At 41.0% G+C, this 20,982-nt stretch overlaps 1 protein-coding gene across 1 annotated transcript in view; it reads right to left on the bottom strand.

The window, feature by feature from the left end:
* Positions 1-20,982, bottom strand: part of LOC102446022 (sodium channel protein type 2 subunit alpha) — a 113,749-nt gene that overhangs the window by 85,630 nt on the left and 7,137 nt on the right. Inside the window, exon 2 of the mRNA XM_006137325.4 lies at positions 781-1,099. Within this exon, the coding sequence (XP_006137387.1) occupies positions 781-1,047 (267 nt within the window). The 5' untranslated portion in view covers positions 1,048-1,099. The remainder of the gene's footprint in view (positions 1-780; positions 1,100-20,982) is intronic.

The raw sequence follows: 20,982 nt of genomic DNA, 5'->3' as shown, positions 1-20,982 counted from the left end.
AGAGGTTTTTAAGTCCCAGCTTGACAAAGCTCTGTCTGGAATGATTTAGTTAGGGTTGTTTTGGGCAGGGGCTGGAGTTGATGACCACCTGAGGTCTCTTCCAGACCTAGGATTTTATTATTCTAAGCTATTCCAGAAGAAATACTCAAAAATAGCTTATTTTAAAATAGCAGGTCTACTCTACATGGAAGCCTCAACATTTGTCTGAGGCAGGCTTCCCTAATGTGGACATGCCACCTCAATTTAGAGCCTCAGGAGGCACTGGGGAGTAATTACTTTGAATGGCCCTGGGGAGGAGCTATTTTGAAATAGCAGCTATGGAGTGTCCACACTGCAGCTATTTCAAAATAGCTATTTAAGAATAGGCATCATTCCTTGTGGAATGAGGCTTACAGAAGTTAAAATAAGCTGTCTGTTATTTCACATTTATTTCAAGGTAATGGAATTGCTGTGTAGATGCTCACATAGTTATTTTTAAATAACGTCAGTTATTTTGAAATAGCTGTGCTGTGTACACGCACCCTTAGAAAATACTGAAAGCTACAATTAGAGTGAAATGACAAGTATATTATAATAAAGCTAACAGTGCATCACTGCACTCAAACCAGGAGCCCGATCCTGCAAAGGTGTTTTACTAGATGTAGTGCCAATGAAATCAACCATTGGAGCACGACTTCTGGGTTGGGCCCAAAGTAGTGGAATAAAGAGAATCCTGAAGAGGATCTATAGCATTTAATATTCAATCTCTGACAGAAACATTTAGTCTTAAGAAATACTCACTTTTTTATTGATATAATATGGGTCCAGATCCTCCAAGGGCTCGGACACCATTCCTGGAGGTATGTCACCGTAAATAAATGGCAGTGACTTTCCCGCCTCCAGGTCACTGTTTGGTTTTGGTCCATTTTCATCATCATCATCTTTACGTTCTTGTTTAGACTTCTTAGCTTTTTCTTCAGCAATACGTTGTTCAATAGCTGCAAGTGACTCTCTCGTGAAATAGTGGAAGCTGTCAGGTCCTGGTGGTACCAGCACTGATTGTGCCATCTTTTCATCCTGCACCTCTTAATTACCGTTTAGCCTCTCACATAAAAAAGTGCTAAAAGTATAAACACACAGAAAATATTAGACCACCACATAAGCAATTTAAATAGATACATCTTCATAATCATAACTCTGTCTGTAGGACAATTTATAAAATAGGGTACTTATATGAAAACAGTAAATTGTTCAATTGATTAGCTATTGATTTTTTCTTTCAAGATAGGGCATATGACTTTTCATCTGGTCTCTTTTAGATGTCTGGAAAAGTAGGAAACCTGTAAAAAGTTAGTTTGGGGTTATGAAAAATGATGAATCAGCAACTAATATAACAGGATATTTTCCTGCATCCTCACTGGAAATAAATTAACAGTTAAAAAGTGTTTATTATGTGGAGTCAGGAAGTGGGAGCATACAAAACAATAACCATTTTAACACTATCCTACCATCATGAAAGGTCTTACATCAAATTAATCCTCCATCCATCAAGAGGTGTGGACATGGTTTCCTCATGATCCCATGGTGCCAGAGGAATGCCTGATAGGCTACATCTACACTGGCACCCTTTTCCGGAAATGCTTAAAACGGAACAGTTTTTCCGTTATAAGTATTTCCGGAAAAGAGCGTCTACATTGGCAGGATGCTTTTCCGGAAAAGCACTTTTTCCGGAAAAGTGTCCTGCCAATGTAGACGCGCTTTTCCGCAAAAAAGCCCCGATCGTCATTTTCGCGATCGGGGCTTTTTTGCGGAAAAGACTACTGTGCTGTCTACACTGGCCCTTTTCCGGGACAGTTTTTCCGGAAAAGGACTTTTGTCCGAACGGGAGCAGCATAGTTTTTCCGGAAAAACAATGACGATTTTACATTAGATCATCATTGCTTTTCTGGAAAAGCAAGCGGCCAGTGTAGACAGCTCGCAGCTTATTCCGGAAAAGCGGCTGCTTTTCCAGAGTAAGTGGGCCAGTGTAGACACAGCCTATATAGAGTGTGAGATGCTCCCTCTTTTCAGGGACAAGGACATTAGCTTTACAGAGCCGAAAGTTTAGGGTATGTCTACACATAAATAGCTACCCCGCATCTTCACTAGCCACCCATTATGATGAAATATTATTCGAAATAACGGGCATGATATTTCAGCATCCCAGTAACCCTCATTCCACAAGGGTTAAGGGATGTCTCAAAATAGCACTTTATTTTGAAATAAACTTGAAATAAGTTCACAATTTGCATAGCGCAAATTGCATATTTTATTTCAAGTTTACAGTGCAGTGTAAACATAGCCTTGGGGAATAAGGAATCAGGCTTAGGTATCTGAACACAAATCCCTTGCCTGGTAACATATCATGTGCTGAAAGAATTTCTGTATTAAACCCAAATTGGGTCTCATGACTAAACATCCTCAAACCTTTTATTACCTGTTGGTATCTAAATTGTGTATGTTTTGCATAATTTTCAGAACTGAGAACAGAATCATTTTCTTTGAAAGTCACCTTATACTTCTGCCAAAAATGACAACTGGAAAATATTTCTGATGCAGAGATACTATGATCTGAAATCATGAATGTAATCTGTGCATTTGATAATTTTCCGAAGATTTTTTATCTTAATAGGCAAATTATATTATCTGTGTAATAAAATAGAAAATGTAATTCAAAATTAACAGCTTCAGTGTCAGATGATATATCAAACAAATAATGATAAACTTAAAATGATGCGACAGAGAGTACTTGAATGCTTATTTTTTCATTTCCCTACTATGTACATATAGACTTGTTCGACTTCACCACAGCTGCAGAAACTTCATGCTTTCAGACCTTTCTGAATAAAAGCTAACACCATGTTATTTTCTATGCTTCCATCTTCACGACACACATACCCATCTCCTCCAACAACACACAGAGGCATTCTACAACTTTTTCAGGTAGATCTGTGAAACATATTTTCCGATTGTAGTCAAATGCACCTACTGCATCCTACTGTGGATAATTTGTAGAAAATTGCAATTGGAACATATGTACACGCAGGTGGCAGCAGAAGGGTTAATTATGAAAATGAAAGTGGTCCTACTGCAGAATCCTTACAGATTGTATTGCTAATGATAGAAAAAGACAGACTCCTCTCTAAATACTATAGCTTCCAATTAAAAAATGAATTACCAGTGTAGATTCTTGCACCTGTACGGATTTGGAATGTCATCATAAAGAATACAGCTAAAATTCCATCATGCCTTTTTTCTTATTCTTTTTTTTAATTCTCCTTCAGCAGACCACACCTAACTTCCTGCTAAAGGATCCTGGTTACTGAAGTAAAAACTGGCATTTCCTGTGTAAGAAACTACTAGATGCTGTAATTGTAACCACCATTAGATGGCATTCATATACGATTAGAAGAAACCAACTGCAGAATTCAGTTACTTATACTTGCTTAACCTGCAGCTTTTGGATTGAAACTCCTGCTGCTACAGAATCTCTCTGATTTTCACGACTCCTTAAATTCATGTGACGCCTGTTGGTGCTGAGGTCACAGATATTAAAAGTGTGAAAATGACACTGAACCAAAGAGAGATGGAACAGAGAAATGGGTGTTGCCCAGGCTGGCTACAATTAAGTCAATTCTTGAGACCTCATATAGTCTGGATTAATTTAAAATCAGGATTTACATTATATTTCTGTTCTAAATCAATTAGATTTAGTTGATGTCTTTTCAATTCAAGCAGCAAAGAAATGTGGCCCTCAGGTGCAAGTTGTGTGCCGTGGGTGGCAGATGAGAGCTCTGTGCTGCACTGAATCTGTGTTCAGGAATGCAGCCAGGATTTACAGTGCCCAATAGAAGATACCGAAGCAGGAACTTCAGAAACTCAACCCTAATGCAGCCCACTGAGTAAATCCTTTTGAGCTCCACTCCAAATGTTACTTTATGTCCTTTTCTCTCTCCTGCTTTCTTTGCATTTTCTATTCTTAACCCTTTTCTTTGTTTTTCTTTGTATTTATTTTTTCATTTGCTTACTTGGATAATTCCCCTTTTCTTATCACTCTTCCACTATGTTCTATCACTCATATTTTACATCTATACTTACCCTTACACATTCACTCTCAAAAACCTCATTCATTCATTCATTCCCTCAACTCATATACATTGCATTATCCGGCAGATACTGCCTTTCTCTTGGGTTGTGAGAAAGAGCCCAAAGAACAGTGGACCACTGCAATTTGAGGCTGGAATAAAGAAGGGAGAAGTATGGAAACCATGAGGTGCAGGAAAAGTCCACTACAGTGGCCTTGACAAGACAAAATCAGGAAGAATGTAGCCATGCTACAGCTTTAAGGGGAAAGGATTATGAAACAGAGCCCCAGATTTAAAAAAAAAGATGCCACTCTGGTGGGGAGAGAGAGAGAGAGTACAGAGGCTGCAGCCAGAGCCATTTCTTCAGGTACTAGAAGACCAAGGGGTCCAGAGCTTCAGGAGGAGGTCTGGAAGTAAAATAGCCGTGTGATTTTTCATTTTGGTCCAGAGCCCTGGAGTAAATCATGCACTGCCTAGCTGCCAGCTAGGCAAGGCTTGACGTGAAGGTGTGGTGGAGGCATACCACCCCAAACTTAAGACAAATGCTTTGGGTGTCCCCCCACCAGCTGTGGTGTATATGCTAGTTCTCAACAAATAAAAATGTAACTATTTTGATTATTTCACTTTGCTTTGGCACTAATTATTTCATACCACATACTCCTTTAAATATACTTTACACAAATAATTTAAATCATGCAAATATACAATTCAGATAGTAACAAGCCATGAATGAAGTTAATATGCTCAATTTACAAATCTAAATACTTTAAATCATGAGATTTCTGTTATAGGATCTAATGTCATGTGGATTATATACATACATACACATATAAGCTCAGATAAACCAAATACCTCAAAAGCTTGACTAATCCACACAGTTTGGGTAAGAAGTCTGATTCCATCATCACTATAATGTAAGATAATTAGCACTACAAAAGTAAGCAGGAATGGTATTCTCTTTCTGCAAAGGCCAACCTATATCTAGAAGTACAAAACAACACACATGTACAGAATAAAGACACGGGAAAAAATGGACCAAGTGGGGGACAGAAACTTAGTCATGGGGGAAACCTGCAATTTTACTATGGTTCTAAATGCAATAGTTGTAGAATTCTCCCAAGACTAAAAGAAGACAATAGCAAGATACAAGTTAAAGGATGGAAATAGCAAAAAGATGAAAAAAATATGTTTGCATTACTAGAAAAAGGATGATCTGAAGTCTTGATCCTGCAGATGACAAGAAAATCCCCGTGGAATATTTATAGCAGTAAACTCTGGTCTCTGATATACCTCTTTTCATGACTAGATACTACACTTTTAAAAGTGTGGTCATTCTATTAGTAGATAATTTGCAAAAGCTAGCTAAAGAAATTTGAGATGTGTGATTTTAGTGCACTAATATGTGGACCTGAGATTTTCACCCAAGCTCTAACATCTGCACACAAAGAAGGGCAGTGGAGAGAGAGAGAGAAAGAGAAAGATAAGCAGTAGCAAAGTGTGAAGGACACTGTGGGTATGACTGGAGGGGGGGGGGGGGAGGATTCGGGATACCGAAATTCTCCACCATGTCCAGGGACCACATTTGCCTTTCTGCTTTTTTTGTGGAAGAGCAAACACGCTCTTTTGGAAGCCCTTTTATTCCTCGTTCCGACATTTGGCCCAGTCAAGCAGTGGACATTTCACATGTAAACTTCTGAAAATGTCCTTAATGTGCTTCTTTTTTGCCACAAACATCACTTCTGTTTTGTCTTTTACTTATGCAGAGCAAAAATCACCCCTGTGATCACACAAGGGGTGGAATTTAAGTGGAGCACTGGTGGTATTCAGAGCCTTGCGTAAGAGCTCTGCACTGGATTAAATTTCACCCTCGGACAGGCAGATCTGAGAAAACCCTGTCATGCTTTTTCTGACATTCTAGGAACATTCTCTACTCCAGTTAAAGCAATCCTGGTTAATAAACTCACAAGGAAAACAAATTACTAGCTTTTCCATCAGGAACAGCTAAAAATAACTATGTCCATTAAATGTAAAAGTGGAGAATTTAAATGCACAATTCAGCAAATTAAAAAATCAACATTTCTATGAGAACAGCAGCCATGTTGCATATAAACTACTTGTTAACAACTACTTTGCTGTACTGTTTCTCATATACAATTTTTTCTATATTCTTAGATACAAATATGAAACATTTTTAAGGATCATAGTGCATGTGCTACAGTATGCATGCTGTATACAGAGTCAATGAAAGCTAACAATATCTAAAATATAAAATAAATCATATGTTTAAAATGGAATTTCTTTTTTGAAGAAAAAATATTTCACTCTTCTGGGCTTGAAACTATCATGGAGAAGGCCGTATATCACCAACTTCTAATGGAGGCCTCCTCCTTGACATACTGGGCAGGCAGAAGGACTGTTGCACCCAGTGTAACTACAGTCCGGAGTAATTTATGTTATAAGCTGCCCTGATCTCTGGCTTTCCTCAAAATATAGCTTCCCAGCTTCTAACCATAATAGGGGGATGATTTTAATATGTAAAGAAAATACTCAGTTACTCAGTGAGGGACGTTTTCTGACATCAATGGCAAAAATTATTTCAGGGCTATGTACACTATGTTCTTGTTATAATAGCACTGAGAAAGTACCCTGATTTATTGAAATTAAAGAAAGCTAGATGGCTGTTATGAATTCATGCATCAGAGAGATGTATTTCACTATTGCGGTTGCAGACATAAGCATCTAAAATAATTTGGTGAAAAGAAGAAAAGAATGCTAAGAAAGTGAAAAAGCTCTATGTGATTAAAAAATGAATTATTTGAGGATTGGCAGACCAAGCAGAATAAACTGATAAAATGAATTAATGTCACAGCAGCAGAATAACAAGTATTGCCTCATCTCTGGTTATCCTTTATCATGTATACCTGGCACCCTTAATTTTACCACCTCTATAACTAGCTGGTTCTTCCGTTAACAATTTTGTTTATCTTTAGAATCACAGAATCATAGATTACTAGAACTGGAAGGGACCTCAAGAGATCATCAAGTCCAACCCCCTGCCCTCATGGCAGGACCAAGCACCATCTGGATCATCTCTAATAGATGTCTATCTAACCTGCTCTTAAATATCTCCAGTGATGGAGATTCCACAACCTCCCTATTAGTTAAAAAGTCAGTAAACAAACAAGTCCCTTTGGTTTCTACATAGTTAAGATGTCCTCTGTTTTGTTAGACAGTTCATATGCTTCATCCACAGAGTCCTAATAAACATTTGGCACCTTTTGCAGGTAGGGAAGAAATAGTTCACCAGGCTTAAAGGAGCAGTTCTGGTTCTCACTAGTGGCTAAGGAAACAGGCAAAAAAAAAAAAAAAAGTTCCTTTTGGAACCAGATTAAGATAAACAATTCAGATCTTCCTTTTCTTAAGGAAAAAAAAGTATGGAAGATCACAGATCCTAATGGCTAGGTTTCAGTGCAAATGCTCATCCCTGCTGAATGAAGAACATATAATCTCCCACTTCCGACAGCTCCTAGACCCCAAGCTTCTCAGATTCTTTGAGGCTACCTCTAAACAAACCCCAGCTGAAGTTGACTAATTCTGTCTTTACAAAGCAGGATTTCTACCTCTCATTCTCGTTAGGGGATTTAACTGCTTCAGCCAACCAACTGAGTATGGGGTTATAAGAGCTTTTTATCAAATAATTCACATTTGGGCTGAGACTAGTTATGTGAAATTTCCCCCCATTAAAATAAGTTGTGAGACAGTACATGGATAAATGTAACATTATTAGTCTATGTAAATTAGAGATGAAATGATGGCATGAATGCCTATTCTAATATCTGTGAGTATGCATAGTGTGAGCAAGGTATTTCTAGAAGCTTGTGTAGAGTCCAATTGCACTAAGTTCTTGTTCAGTGAACAACATGTGATGTGAATTCTCTACTGACAGCTCATTTAAACATTACTGTTATAAACATAAGAAGGCATCTAGAATTGAAGCCCCATCTCAGTTTTAACTGTAGAATAGTTATAGGAAATGCCTCCATGAATAATTTGTATCTTTTGGGAACAAGGGTATATGCAGATATAAGATATTAATATCATGGCAACACCCAAAAAGTAGTGCCAGCAACCAGCATAATCATAGTTCTGCTCTGAAAAGAATTGTCGTGCTGTGTAGTGCCACATTTATTATGTCTCATTGAGTTTTAGATCACAGTTTACAATTAAAATTATATAAGAAGATAGAATAGCGATATTAGGTCATACCAGTGGTCTGTCTAGCCCAGTATCCTGTCTTTTTACAGTGGCCAGTGCCAGATGCTTCAGAGTGAATTAGTAGAACAGAGCCTCCCTGTCATCTTGTCTCAGCTTCTAACAGTAAGAGTTTAGGGACAGCTGAAGTATTGGATTGTATCCCTGATCATCTATGTTCTCTATGAATTTATCTAATTATTTTTTTAATCCAGTTATACTTTTGGCCTTCACAACATTCCTAGGCAACCAGTTACACACTTGACAGTGCATTGTGTGAAGAAGTACTTCTTTATGTTTAATTGCTGTCTATCAATTTCATTCTTGCCTTATGTGATGGAATGAATAACCTATATCCTCTCACCCCTTAGTTATCTCTTTTCTAAGATAGACAGTCCCAATATTTTTAATCTCTCCTCATATGGAAACAGTTCCATACTCTGTGCTTTTTTCAGTTCTAAATATCTTCTTTGAGATGGGACAATACAGATTGGACACAGTATTCAAGGGTTCAGGGTTGGGAATCTCCCTCACATCCTCTACAGTGAAAGCCAATGAGATAAATTTATTTAGTTTATCCAGAACAACCTTGTTTTCTGTGAGTGCTTCGTTAGCATCTCTAGTGTCTAGTGGCCCCACTGATTGTCTGGAAGGCTTCCTGCGTCTGGTGTACTTAACATTTTTTTGTTGCTGCTAGTTTTTGTGTCTTTTGCTAGTTGCTCCTCAAATTCTTTTTTGACCTGCCTATTTATACTTTTACACTTAAATTGACAGAATTTATATTTCCATCTCAGCAAAAATTAGACTTTTTGAAAGATGGCTTTTTGTTTCTAACTGCCTCTTTTATTGGGTTATTTTTACATGGTGGCATTGATTTGATCCTCTGTTTTTTTCTTAATTATTTTTGGTGTGCATGTAGTGAACCTCTGTTATGTTGTTTTAAAAAAGGCTCGGTGCAGGTTGTAAGTATGGTCCGTAGGATGCTGCCTGGCCCAGCATCAGGTGGAGCCACTGGTAGTGGGGGCAGCTGTCGGCTCCTGCCCCCTGGCCCTCGCTGGCCCGGACATAGCCCAGGCGCAGTTCTTTCACCTTAGCCCAGACCTGCTCAAGGGTCCGGGCTGGATGTCCCTGGTGCGAGAGCACCTGGGCCATGCAGTCAAAGATCTCCGCGTTGCGGCGACGGGAGCGGTTGTCATGTAGGTCCTCCTCCTCCCACAGGTCCAGGAGGGCCTCTAGCTCCCCCGCAGAGCAGGATGGGGCCCTTCGTTTTAGTCCTTTGGGGCCTCTTGCACTGGTGGTGCGGGTGGCTGTTTTCCCCGGAGCGGCCATCCTGGGCTGGTGGCTGTTGGGTACGGCAGCAGAGCCGTGTGGCAGAGCTCTGGGCAGAGGCAGCAAAAAAGGCTTCTGCCTCGTGGCCTCTGCAGGCTGCGTCTGCCTTTAAGGGGGCTCGGGTTACCAGGAAGTCCAGAGCTGCCTGCAGGTACAGAGCGTCCAAGCGGCCACTAAGGCTTTTTTCCGTTTAGACTGCTTTTGTGCAAAATGTCTTGGCTGCCTGTCTACACTGGCCTCTTGCACAAGAACACTTGCACAAGAGGGCTTATTCCTGAGTGCGAGCGTCAGAGTATTTGCACAAGAAGCACTGATTTCTTACATTAGAACGTCAGTGTTCTTGCACAAAAACTCGTGGCCAGTGTAGACAGGCAGCAAGTTTTTGTGCAAAAACAGTTGCTTTTGCACAAAATCTTGCCAATGGAGACACAGCCAAAGGTATTCAGTTTAATTACATTGTAGTCATTATTCCTGAATGCTTCCACATAAGCCATATCTTGGAACCAGATTCTGTGCACTACATAGTACAAACTTAACAATTGCCTCTTCCTTTGTGGGTTACAACACTAGTTACTTTAAGCAGCAGCATGGGCAGTAGGCGAAGGCATGGCAGGGGGAGGCAAGCCCCCAGTACCACCTCCATCCCCGTCCCTTCTTCTGAGGCCCCGCCCCTTCTCTGGCCCCCCGGGGAGGTGGGGCAGTGCACCATGCATGTGCTCCCCCTCCCAAACACAGGGAGAGGAGAGGAGCAGACGGGCATGTGCTTGCCCCACCTCCTCAGTCCTGGATGACAGCATGCTGCACTGTGCATCCCGGTGCAGTCCAGCCTCTCCAGCCCAGGCGAGAAGGAAGGTGCTCCACACAGCATGGCCTCTCCATCCCAGGAAGGGAGGAAGGCAGAGGGAGCACAGCCTACCCAGCCCCAGGGGAGGTTGGAGGGCGTGTGGCATGACCCCAGCCTCTCCAGCCCCAGAGGAGGTTGAAGGACACACAGCATGGCTCCAGTCCCAGAGGAGGGCACTCTGTATAGCCTGACCCAGCCCTGCCTCTCTAGCTCCGGAGCACAGGGAGGGCAGGTGCTGGGGCAGCAACACTCTGTCCCAGAACACCTACTGCAGGCTACAAGCTAGAAATACCGTGCACCATTGATATTCACCATTCCACCAGGTTTCTGTGATGCCTATTCTAACAATTTCCTAATTTAATGCCAGGTACTCAATTTCGCCAGCTTTAGTATTTAGACTTCTTGCATGTGCATACAAGCACTTACAATATAAAATATCTCAATATTTATTTGTCTGCCTTCATGTGATGTAATTTAATGGGACTGTCTTTCTTTTGACTCGTTTTATTCTGTTCCTACCTGTACTTTAACAACATCTATCCTCTCCTCTTTACTAGCATTCAGAGTACCTCTTTAATAAATCCTCTGCAAAGGGATGTGTTTATCTGAACCATGTGCTCCTTTGCAACTGTTGGCTCTCTCCAGTCCTTAGTTTAAAAACTCCTTTATTTTAATAGGTGCAATATCATACATGCAAGCTTAATCTGGGATCTGAAAGTGAATCTGTATTCTCCCTTGTTCATGCATCATCACCAGGATTATATATCCTGCAAGCCAAATTTGGTCCTTGAATGTGTGAATTCATTATCTCCAATGACAGGCCAAAGTGGGGGAGTTGGAGGTGAGTTTGAGAGTCTGGAACTCCTCACTCAAAATGACCTGATTCAAGTAACTTTCCATTTAAACCAGTGGATTTTAGATTTGAGTATTATAGCTGATAGTAACTGTTGTTATAACAAATGATAAGAAGGCAGGTCATCAGGACTCAGAATATTTAGGCATTAAATGTCAAACCTAACACCTTAAAATACACAAAAATCAGTTAGAAGCTAGTATGGCTCATAGAACACAAATGTTGTGAAGCATCACTATGCAAGTGGACTGCTGCATTCTGCATTTGCTGCCATTTCTGTATGGTCTCAGGTATAGCACCAACCCCATCCGTATTGTATATTATGATCTCTATTCATATCTGAGTATGAGACTGGCAGAAGCAGATGGGCAGTTTGATGGCAATTGAACTGAGGCCGATGGCTCAGAAGTGGGCTAGAAGGAAATGTAAGATGTACTACTCCCATACTGAAAAAAGATTTGCAATGGCGGTTCTGTCTCTTCATGCCTGCTCTGCAAAAGGGGCTCTGTGACAGCCAGGCTGCATAGAAAAGGGAGTGGAAAAAGGTTGCCTAGCAACTGGTCCTGGAAGCTGCAGCAGGAGAGTTGTGACCTGGCAGCTAGATGAGCAGTGTGAAAGGGAGGAGAAACACAGGGGGGATTTTCCACAGCCGCCATAAAATTGAGGAAACTTCAGAATTAAAACCATCTTCAGAGTACAGGGTTTTTCTGGAAAAAACCCTAATCTACTTGATTCAATAGTAACTAATCGAAATTGAGGGGAGGAACAGAAATAAAGGAAAATAGCAGCTACAAAATATTAAAAATTAGAGAAGGGCACAGTCAGCCCCTGAGTCTGCTGACCATGGAGGCTCTGAAAATAAGACAGTTCTACTGTGCTAAAGGGATAGGGCATCGTTAGGGAAATGCACAAAGATGCAGAAACCCTGCAGAAGCCCATAGGAGTTGAACCACAACATCTGCTGTATCACATATATTCAGTCCTAAGTCCTCCCACTGTGGGGACTATTCAGCTGCTGTAGCTACTACATACTGTCTGTGTAGCTGCAGAATGTGGGCAGGATTTCTACCCATCACTCATTCTCCCAGTGAATGGACTGGCTATAAAAGCTGCAGGCTAGTCACTGGATTTGTTCTGTTGTACAGTGAGTAGAAGGCACACCATTATTTTAAAAATTACAGTTTTGTCTACCCCTTGTTTTAACAGGTAACATCTTAAATAACTATAATTAAAAAGGCTTGGAGAATAAAATGTTCATATTTTTCAGTTTGTTCCCTTGCCATGTTTGATGGCACTAATCATATCCTCAATTATCCTCAGTTTCCCTTCTAATTTAATATCCCTTGTTACTTATGTGCTCCTTAAACCACAACATGGGATGGAAAGGCATTTTTAGAAATAGGAAAATGTAACTGTAAAACCATAGAAACTGGGAAAGAGTACTTGAGGGCAGTGCAATACTAAAAATAATTGTAATTAATTTTTTTAAGTTTGTCTTATTTCAAGTGTTCCTTTAAGAGACAGGGGAATTAGACTTTAGTGAGCACCAAGTATATGTTGTGGGGGGAAGGGAGCGTGTATATGTGGGTATGTATGGGTGTCTGGGTGTGAGAGAGAGGTAACTAATTTTTAACTCAAATTTTAAAACATTTACAAAGTAAAAAAAATCCATATCTGAATACAGTGTTGCATGGTGAAAGATGCTTTTAGCAAGCCCAGAATTCTAACATTGTTTATTGGTCTCATGAAGCACTTGTTGTTGCATTAGGAACTTTATGGACATATGGAAAGTACAACCATTCTACTCGGAGGAAACTGATGTTTTCATAGACACTATACGATAATGCCCCCTTAAGAGCCAAGCTGCCACTGCTGACAGATTCCTTGCAGCTGCATAGTATCGGCTGCTAAAAGGATGCTAGAAGAGTTAATTCTACTTGGAGTAACAATAACTCCCGTGGGGATATCTGTTAGGGTCAAAGGTCAGCATATCAGAGATCATGTTTCCCTATCAGCCCTGCATAGTCCTGTGGAGCCATAGTGACCCGTGGAACCTCATCCCCTATGGAGCTGCAGCAGAAGGGGTTTCCACAGGCTCTAGAGCTAGCAGAGGTAGAAAAGCAGGTGTTTCCCTACATGTAAGGATGCTCAACCTAGTCCCTTGTGCTCATGTTACTGAAGGGAAAAAATTGGCCATTCCCTTGCTGATTATCATACCTATTTGCTGGTTCTAGCAGATGGAAACAACCTGGCTATAGTCATCCAGGTAGTTAAGTTCTAGCCAAGGTAAATTAGGCCAGTATTTATTTGTAAACATTTTTGAGGGTTCTTTCTTTGTAATTTAGTCTTACAAAGTTTTATGGGCTAGTAGTTTGTACAGTGCAAGATGCAGCACACAGTTCAGGGTACAGATGGGCCCACCATGCAGCCGTTTGTTATTTACTCTCATGTTATGTGATACTATTGATTATAAGCAGGACTGGCAACTCTGCATATCATTAGTTGCCAGGTGTTTCCCATTGTAAGGCATGGATTTCATTTGCTTAGAGTAGCCAAATTTTAATGATTCGGGATGAAGTTTTCCATGCTGGTTAACTGCTTCTGGTTGAACATTGTTCTGAAAATTTCAGCCAAAACGGGACAGCCATTTCTCATAATTGAAACTAGGGAAAGGTTTGTTGTTTTGTGCATGCTAAAATATTCTGGACATTTACACTTTGAAAAGCTCTAGCACCCCCAGGCTCTGGAGCTGATACTTGAAATTTGGCATAGGAGTGGCCTTTGTGTCAGGGAATGGCTTTTGCTAGTCATATGAAAATTTGCCCAAACATGACCAACTTTAAAGGAGGGCTCTGATTTTGTCATGGATGTTGCAGAAATAACAGAATCGGTGACTTCCAAAGACCTCCATTACTCAGTCCACAGGGTGCTTGGAGCTAAAGGTTCCCACCAATGCCCATTGGTGTCAGGAGCTGCAGTGTACCCCTGCCACCTAAGGCAGCAGTGCCCACCCTTAACTCCCAACCTCTATGGGTGGTTGTGGTACCCCACAGCTTCTGGGCACAGTGGGATCCCCGCATCTCTCAGTTGTTGTGGCATCGTGAGCGGGGGGTGGGGGGGCAGTAGCTCCCAGCCACCTGTAGCTCCTCAAAACTTCCCATCACTGTGAATGGAAGGGATGACCCCCCCCCCCCCAGCTGTGAGCCATGGAGGTAGGGAGATACTGGATCTCCAAGCCTCTATGGGTTGTGGAGGGGCCCAGAGCTCCAGTCAGGAACCCACAGCTGCCAAGTGGCTCTCTATTTGTCATGGATATTTTTTAGTAAAAATCAGGGACAGGCCATGGGCTTCTATGAATTTTTCTTTATTGCCCATGACCTGTTAGTGACTTTTACTAAACATATCCATGTCAAAGCCTTTAACAATTGCTCAGTATATACATGCTAGAGCTTTGCAGCTAAAAACTCTGATGATATTGTCTGCATCTCGTGTGCTCCAGCTCAGGGTTGAGCAGGATTTTCCCTGAAAGTGCAGCTCTGGGCTGCAGTGAGTCATCATTCTGGGTGTGGGCACCTGAACTGAGAGCAAGGAGGCTTCCTCTCCTTTCTCTTGTCAATAACCCCCCCCCCACACACACACACCCCATGCTGGCATCCAGGGAGCGTGGAAGAGGAGGCTGTGTCATTTGAAAGTGGAGGAGACAAGAGCTGCACCTACGTGCAGAGTGGGACACAGACTGCAACAAAAAGATATGTTGGGGAGTCTGGATATGAATAGCCAACTGAGAGTGGAAGCTTGCATGGTGAGGGAAATATGTATGGGTTGTTGAAGTGGAAGTAGACAGGGACCAATAGGTAGTGGAGGATTTATAGATTTTAACATTAGATCATCTAGTCTTCCCTCAGAGAAGACTTGAACTGGCTGGGCAAGGAGATTGGGAGTAGACAGGGGAAGTAAGGTATGGAGAGGAATGGGAGGCCATTCAGGAGTGGAAGGAGATGGAGATCAGATGAGGAACCAAAAGGGAAGACTAGGACTCCAAGACAAAGTTATTGGGATAAAGAGTCAAGATGGGGAGGTGACTGAACAAGTTGCTGAGACTGGGAGACACAGGAAATGAGGAACAGAGCTGAGGAGAAAAAGAAGCAGACCAGAGAAGGCACAGAGGACTGGGACAGGCTCAACAAAGAGACTGAGCTGCAGTGGGGAAGACTGGAACAGGGAGGAAGGGCACAGAATGGACGAAATGGGGGCAGCGGGGGTATGTTAGATAAAGCAGGCAGAAGATTTTGTGGTTGCTGGAATACACTCTCCTCCAGAGTCTGGAATAGAACATATGATTTCTGACTCTCACCATTCCTCTGCTGCCAGCAAATATCTAAAACCCATTGGTAAAATGTCATCCCCTTCCACTACTGGTCCACACAGAGGATGATAACTGATAACAGTACAGTAGTAGGCTAAGTCAGATAGTTGAAATGTCAGAGGTCCATGCAGAGAATCAAAACTTCCGACTCTGTGGATGACCAATGTGGGTGTCAATACGATGCCACATGATGGAACTTCTGTTCACTTTGCTTTAAAAAACACCCTAAGAAACTAGACATTTGGACACACGGAATGGATTTACTCTGGAAATTAATCAGTGTGTTGTCTGAAAGACCCTTACCTCATTTATTGCAGAAGTTAGAAAGTTTGTTGTGAATGATACAGGGGATTGCAGGAAAAGAAAGGAGGTTCTCAAGATTAAAGCATGTGAACATTGTCCTGCTTCTGCTGCAGAATTCCTCTGTGCTATACGCTAGTAACTTAAACCAAACTTTTCAAGTAGTGGGTCATTAATTGGGTGTTCCTCATTTTCTGGGTGCCTGATTGAGGTTACATAGGAAACTTTAATTCCATCATTTCCTAACTTACAAGTGTTTGACCTGGCAACCTTAATAAAATTCTTGCAATGTAATTTCTTTGTAATATTTATATAATGCTTTATATTCCCAAAGCTTGTTATTAAACACTAGCCAATTAATTCTCAAAGCCCATCAGTTAATATCATTACCTCCATTTTCAAGAATGGGAAACAGACCCACACAGACCCACAATGGCACAACTAGGATCAGAACTCAGAAATTCCTGATGTTCTGCATCTTGTGACATTAATTGTTTACAATGGCAAACTACTAAATCCTGAGCACCTCTACAATAACATGGTCATTCCTGTTGAGTGAACATTTCACAGTATCATTTTGTGAGACAGAATACAGGCTCCAAATTCTCTACTTTTCAATCTAAAAATAACAGATTAGGCCTAAGAGTATGAAAACAATCCCTGGTGCTGAATGACCACCAAAGAAATCTGTGTAGGCCAGAGCTTTTTGATCATTTCATATTTCCTTACTTTGGACAGGCTGATGTACTGATAAAACCTGGAGCTGTGGCACCACAACAGACTATTTTGCTTCTTGGAGAAGCGTGTTTCACCAGTGCTCCCTTGTGACTTAGCCAGCATGTTTGTTCCAATGAGTAATGAAAAGATCAGCAAGATGCACAGCATTAAGAAGCATTAAGCAGCTCTCTATTGTGTTTGGGTTTTTTTTATCTGAAAGAAAATTGAGTAGTTAATTGGCCCACAATTAAATAGAAATGCCATTTTAAAAAAATTGAAAGAGCTGGGCAGGCTCGGCTTCCACTTGCATTATGCATTGCTGTGATGATTTAAAAACTTTATAATAGATAGAGATTAATTGAGAGAGCATTGTGAGCAGCATAAAACATGTTTATGGCTCAAGTTATCCTAGGGGACAAAGAGCGTACAGCAGACATAGGAGGCTGAGTGAGGGCAGAAAGGTGAGTCTCACTATTCCACTAAGAAAACTAACTAGAACTAGGGATAGCAAAATGTTATCTAAGGGACAATGAGTGTGCTGAAAAGCGAAAACAGGAGTTATAGTTGTACTGACTGATTGGGGTCTGTGAGTCCTACTATGTGAATATATTCCCACTCAGCTTTAGATTGTGCACTTAGCTGCTTTTTACATTTTAAAATGAAGATTGAGTACATTATACATTTTAAATACTTTGGTACATATTAAAATAGAAATTTGCAGATTATTGAATTTAACACGAATTCTGCTTCTAAGTGCTAACAGATCAGGATTCTTGTCATCTCAGCCTCATGAATGGAATAGGAATGGACTGTGGAGGAATGGCACAATATAAGCATGCCTACAGTAGTATCCTCAAGGGACCACCAAACAAAACATAGGAGGGGGAATTTTTCCACCTTTGCTACCCTAATTTTGGAAAGGCTGGTACTTTGTTCACTTTCATATGGAGTAAAAAATATAATGGAGTTGAATTCATGGTCTGTCAACCATTAAAGCATCACTATAAATTAGGGATGCAAATGGTTAACCAGTTAACCAGTAAGTCTTAATAAGTGAGGCTTTCTGGTTCCAGTTAACCAGTAGGGTCTGGAGTAGCTCTCCACTCACCCCAAGCAGAGGGGAATTCCCGTCCCACGGGTCTCATTAGAACACTCCCTGTCTGTGACAGGTTTGTTCCTCCACCCCCACTCTGCCACAGGTTATATGCTGGCTCCCTGAGAGCCAGCTGCAGAGTCAGCTGTGAAGCCTTCCCAGGAGCAGTGCCCTCAGCAGCTCCTGCCAGCCTCACTCCTGGGGAGGCTTCGCTGAGGGCTCCGCAATATAAAGCTTATTTATGTGTGTGACTGCTATGGTTTTTAGCAGTTACAAGGTTACATTTTTAAATGAATTTTTACATCCCTACTTTAAACCCGCAAATTCAGACTCATCTGCCAATATCTAGTCCAAACAAAGTGCAATTGCACCCACTTTGCGATCTGGGGCTAGATTTACACTTCAGTGTAGTTATTCCAATTATCACCTGTTGAGAATCTGACCTTTTCATCTTAACTGTAAATTTCCTTTTCTTTGGCATTCCGTATTGCTCAGTTGTGCCTAACCCTGTGCAAAACAAAGCAGAGGGATGGCTCACTCCTCTTCCCACTGGCCATTAAAACTGGCCCTTTTCTAGGGGAAAACACATTTCCCTATTGTCCCTCTTTCACAATATATCTTGGAGGCTGGTGCTGCCCTGCAGTGTACCACTGCCAGGAGCAACATACATACCCCTGCCTATCAACAGTGTTCAGCTGTAGCTATAAACCAAAGAGAGCTTTTAATATTTTCTTAATACAGATCTTATCCCCCTTTCCTGTCTTATCAACTGAATTTCTCCTCTTTCTAATCTTTTACAGTATTTACACTTCATTACACTTCTTCCTCCCTCTCATGCTCCCACTGCACTGGCTTACTTTCTCCTTTTTATATCCCCTTTTCTATCTCATTTTTCCTTTCCTTTAATTCCCACCCCATTTATTCTTCATTCTTTTCTTTGTTTCATATTTTTGGTGCAAAGTGTTTAGCATCTGCCAGAGCCCTAAATACCTCCCCATCTTTCTCATGTTTTTCATACCAGTATTCTCAAGTTTCTGCACCACATCCACCATCTTTCTCTCAAAAGACAGGATGTGATTCTTTTGAGAATGTGTGAACACCTACTCTTTAATTTGCAAAAAGAGAACTTGGCTGAAAGCACAATAACCCCTCCTCCAACCCTTGGTTTATTCCCAGACTCTGCCAACCCAGAAACCAAGATATCAGCTTCAGAATTTGCACCCAACTCTTCCACATACTGTTAGAGATCATCATCTTCATGCCTTCCAGCAAGCTCTCATATTTAATCATTTTTTTCTGACGCCTACTGGTGAAGTTGAGTAACAAACTGTCACCGTATCAGTGCTGACCTGCCTTCACTTTGGCTTACAGAACCAAGGCTTTGCTTAAATCATCAAAGATCATATAATTCATAAAATATACATTTGGCAAAAGTACAACTAAGATCTTATTACAGTCAGAAATGTTGTGTATGCCCTTTGAGCACTTTCAACGTTACACTGAAAAATTCCATATTGGAAAAAATTTATCTGGGAGAATAAATACTCAATAATTTTTGTAACTGTGGTAAATCCACAAATGCTAAGTAGTTAGGAGACAAAGTTTGATTCTATTAAAAAGTGACTTTGTGAAGTTCCATTTATATTGTTTTCTTATCAAACTTTCTCTATTTACAATAAAAAAAATGTCTTTTTTCCTACTTGTGACCCCTGTAAACACACCCTGGCCTCTATCAGTAAGGCTGGACACTTTCCATTTCATATATCACTGATTTACTTACGGTAGGCCCTCAGATAATTCTGTGCCATCTCACTGTCTTCAGATTATGTTCTCTGTGTTTTAGTGTTATTATTGTTATTAATATCATAGTAGTACTTAGAGGCCCAGTCACAATTGGCCTCAGTCAGCCCGCTGTGTTAAGTGCCAGAAAAGAAAGATGGGCAGAAGTTTCCTACAAATAGGAGTATATGGAACAGAAGATTGAGTGATGGAAGATGTTAAGACTTGATGGGGTAGCCGCTGGGTTCTGGGGTTTCCTTCTTACCCATGGAACCATTTTAGCCCCTATGGGTCCCTATCTTGCTCCTAGCCCAATTCCAGGCCATGCAAGAGCTGCTCCAGTCTATTTGGATCCCGGTTACCCTTCTGCCCTGGGGACATGCTCAAATTTATGTCGGCATAATATTTCCATTGGGGGCACACTAGGGCTGTTCCGGAAAAGGGATGCAGATTAGACACATCGGAATAGCGAAATTTGCATTTACGTGGCTGCTGCTTTTTTCCGGCTTGGGGATAAGACGGAGAAAAGCACCAGTCTAGACATGATTCTCCGGAAAATAAGCCCTTGAAAGTAGGAATAAGAGATCCTCTGGAAAAGGGCTTATTTTCCGGAGAATCACGTCTAGACTGGCGCTTTTCTCCGGCTTATCCCCAAGCCCGAAAAAAGCGGCAGCCATGTAAATGCAAATGCCGCGGGGGATATTTAAATCCCCTGCGGATTTTGCTATTCCGATGTGTCTAATCTGCATCCCTTTTCCGGAAAAGGGGTGCAGTGTAGACACAGCCTAGCACTCTTTGCTCCCTGGTTCCGCTACCCCTGCTAGTTGCTATAAAAAACAGACAAAAACGAATTTCAGAGAGGTAGCTGTGTTAGTTCATTTCGACAGAACAATAAGGAAGTCCAGTGATATTTTAAAGACTAAGATATTTATTAGGGTATTAGAGCATAAGCTTTCATGAGCTACAATTCACTTTGGAAGTGAGTTGTAGCTTATAAAAGTTTATGCTCTAATACTGACACAAAAACAGAATTGTTTCACTGAAAGAAATGTGAAACTCTATTTGCCATTACTATGACTGCACAGGTGTCACTGATGACTAGGGTTTCTATATCTGAGGTCCAATAAAATGAAATAAATATTGGATATTGATGATGATTCTGATTTTCCTGGCAAACAGCAAATTTAACATGAAAACAATAAATATGGAACTCCACTGTTCTATTTTTACAGTCACCTCTTGGAAATAACTGCACTTTAAGGATATATCTATACTGGAAAACACAAAAATGCAACAACGGGTCTCAGAGCCTAGGTCAACCTAATTGGGCTCACTTATGGGGCTAAA

This window comes from Pelodiscus sinensis, chromosome 7 (assembly GCF_049634645.1).
Source record: "Pelodiscus sinensis isolate JC-2024 chromosome 7, ASM4963464v1, whole genome shotgun sequence".
NCBI lineage: Eukaryota > Metazoa > Chordata > Testudines > Trionychidae > Pelodiscus > Pelodiscus sinensis.
The sequence above is the reverse complement of the archived record's forward strand: the minus strand, read 5'-3'. Positions and strand labels throughout refer to the sequence as shown.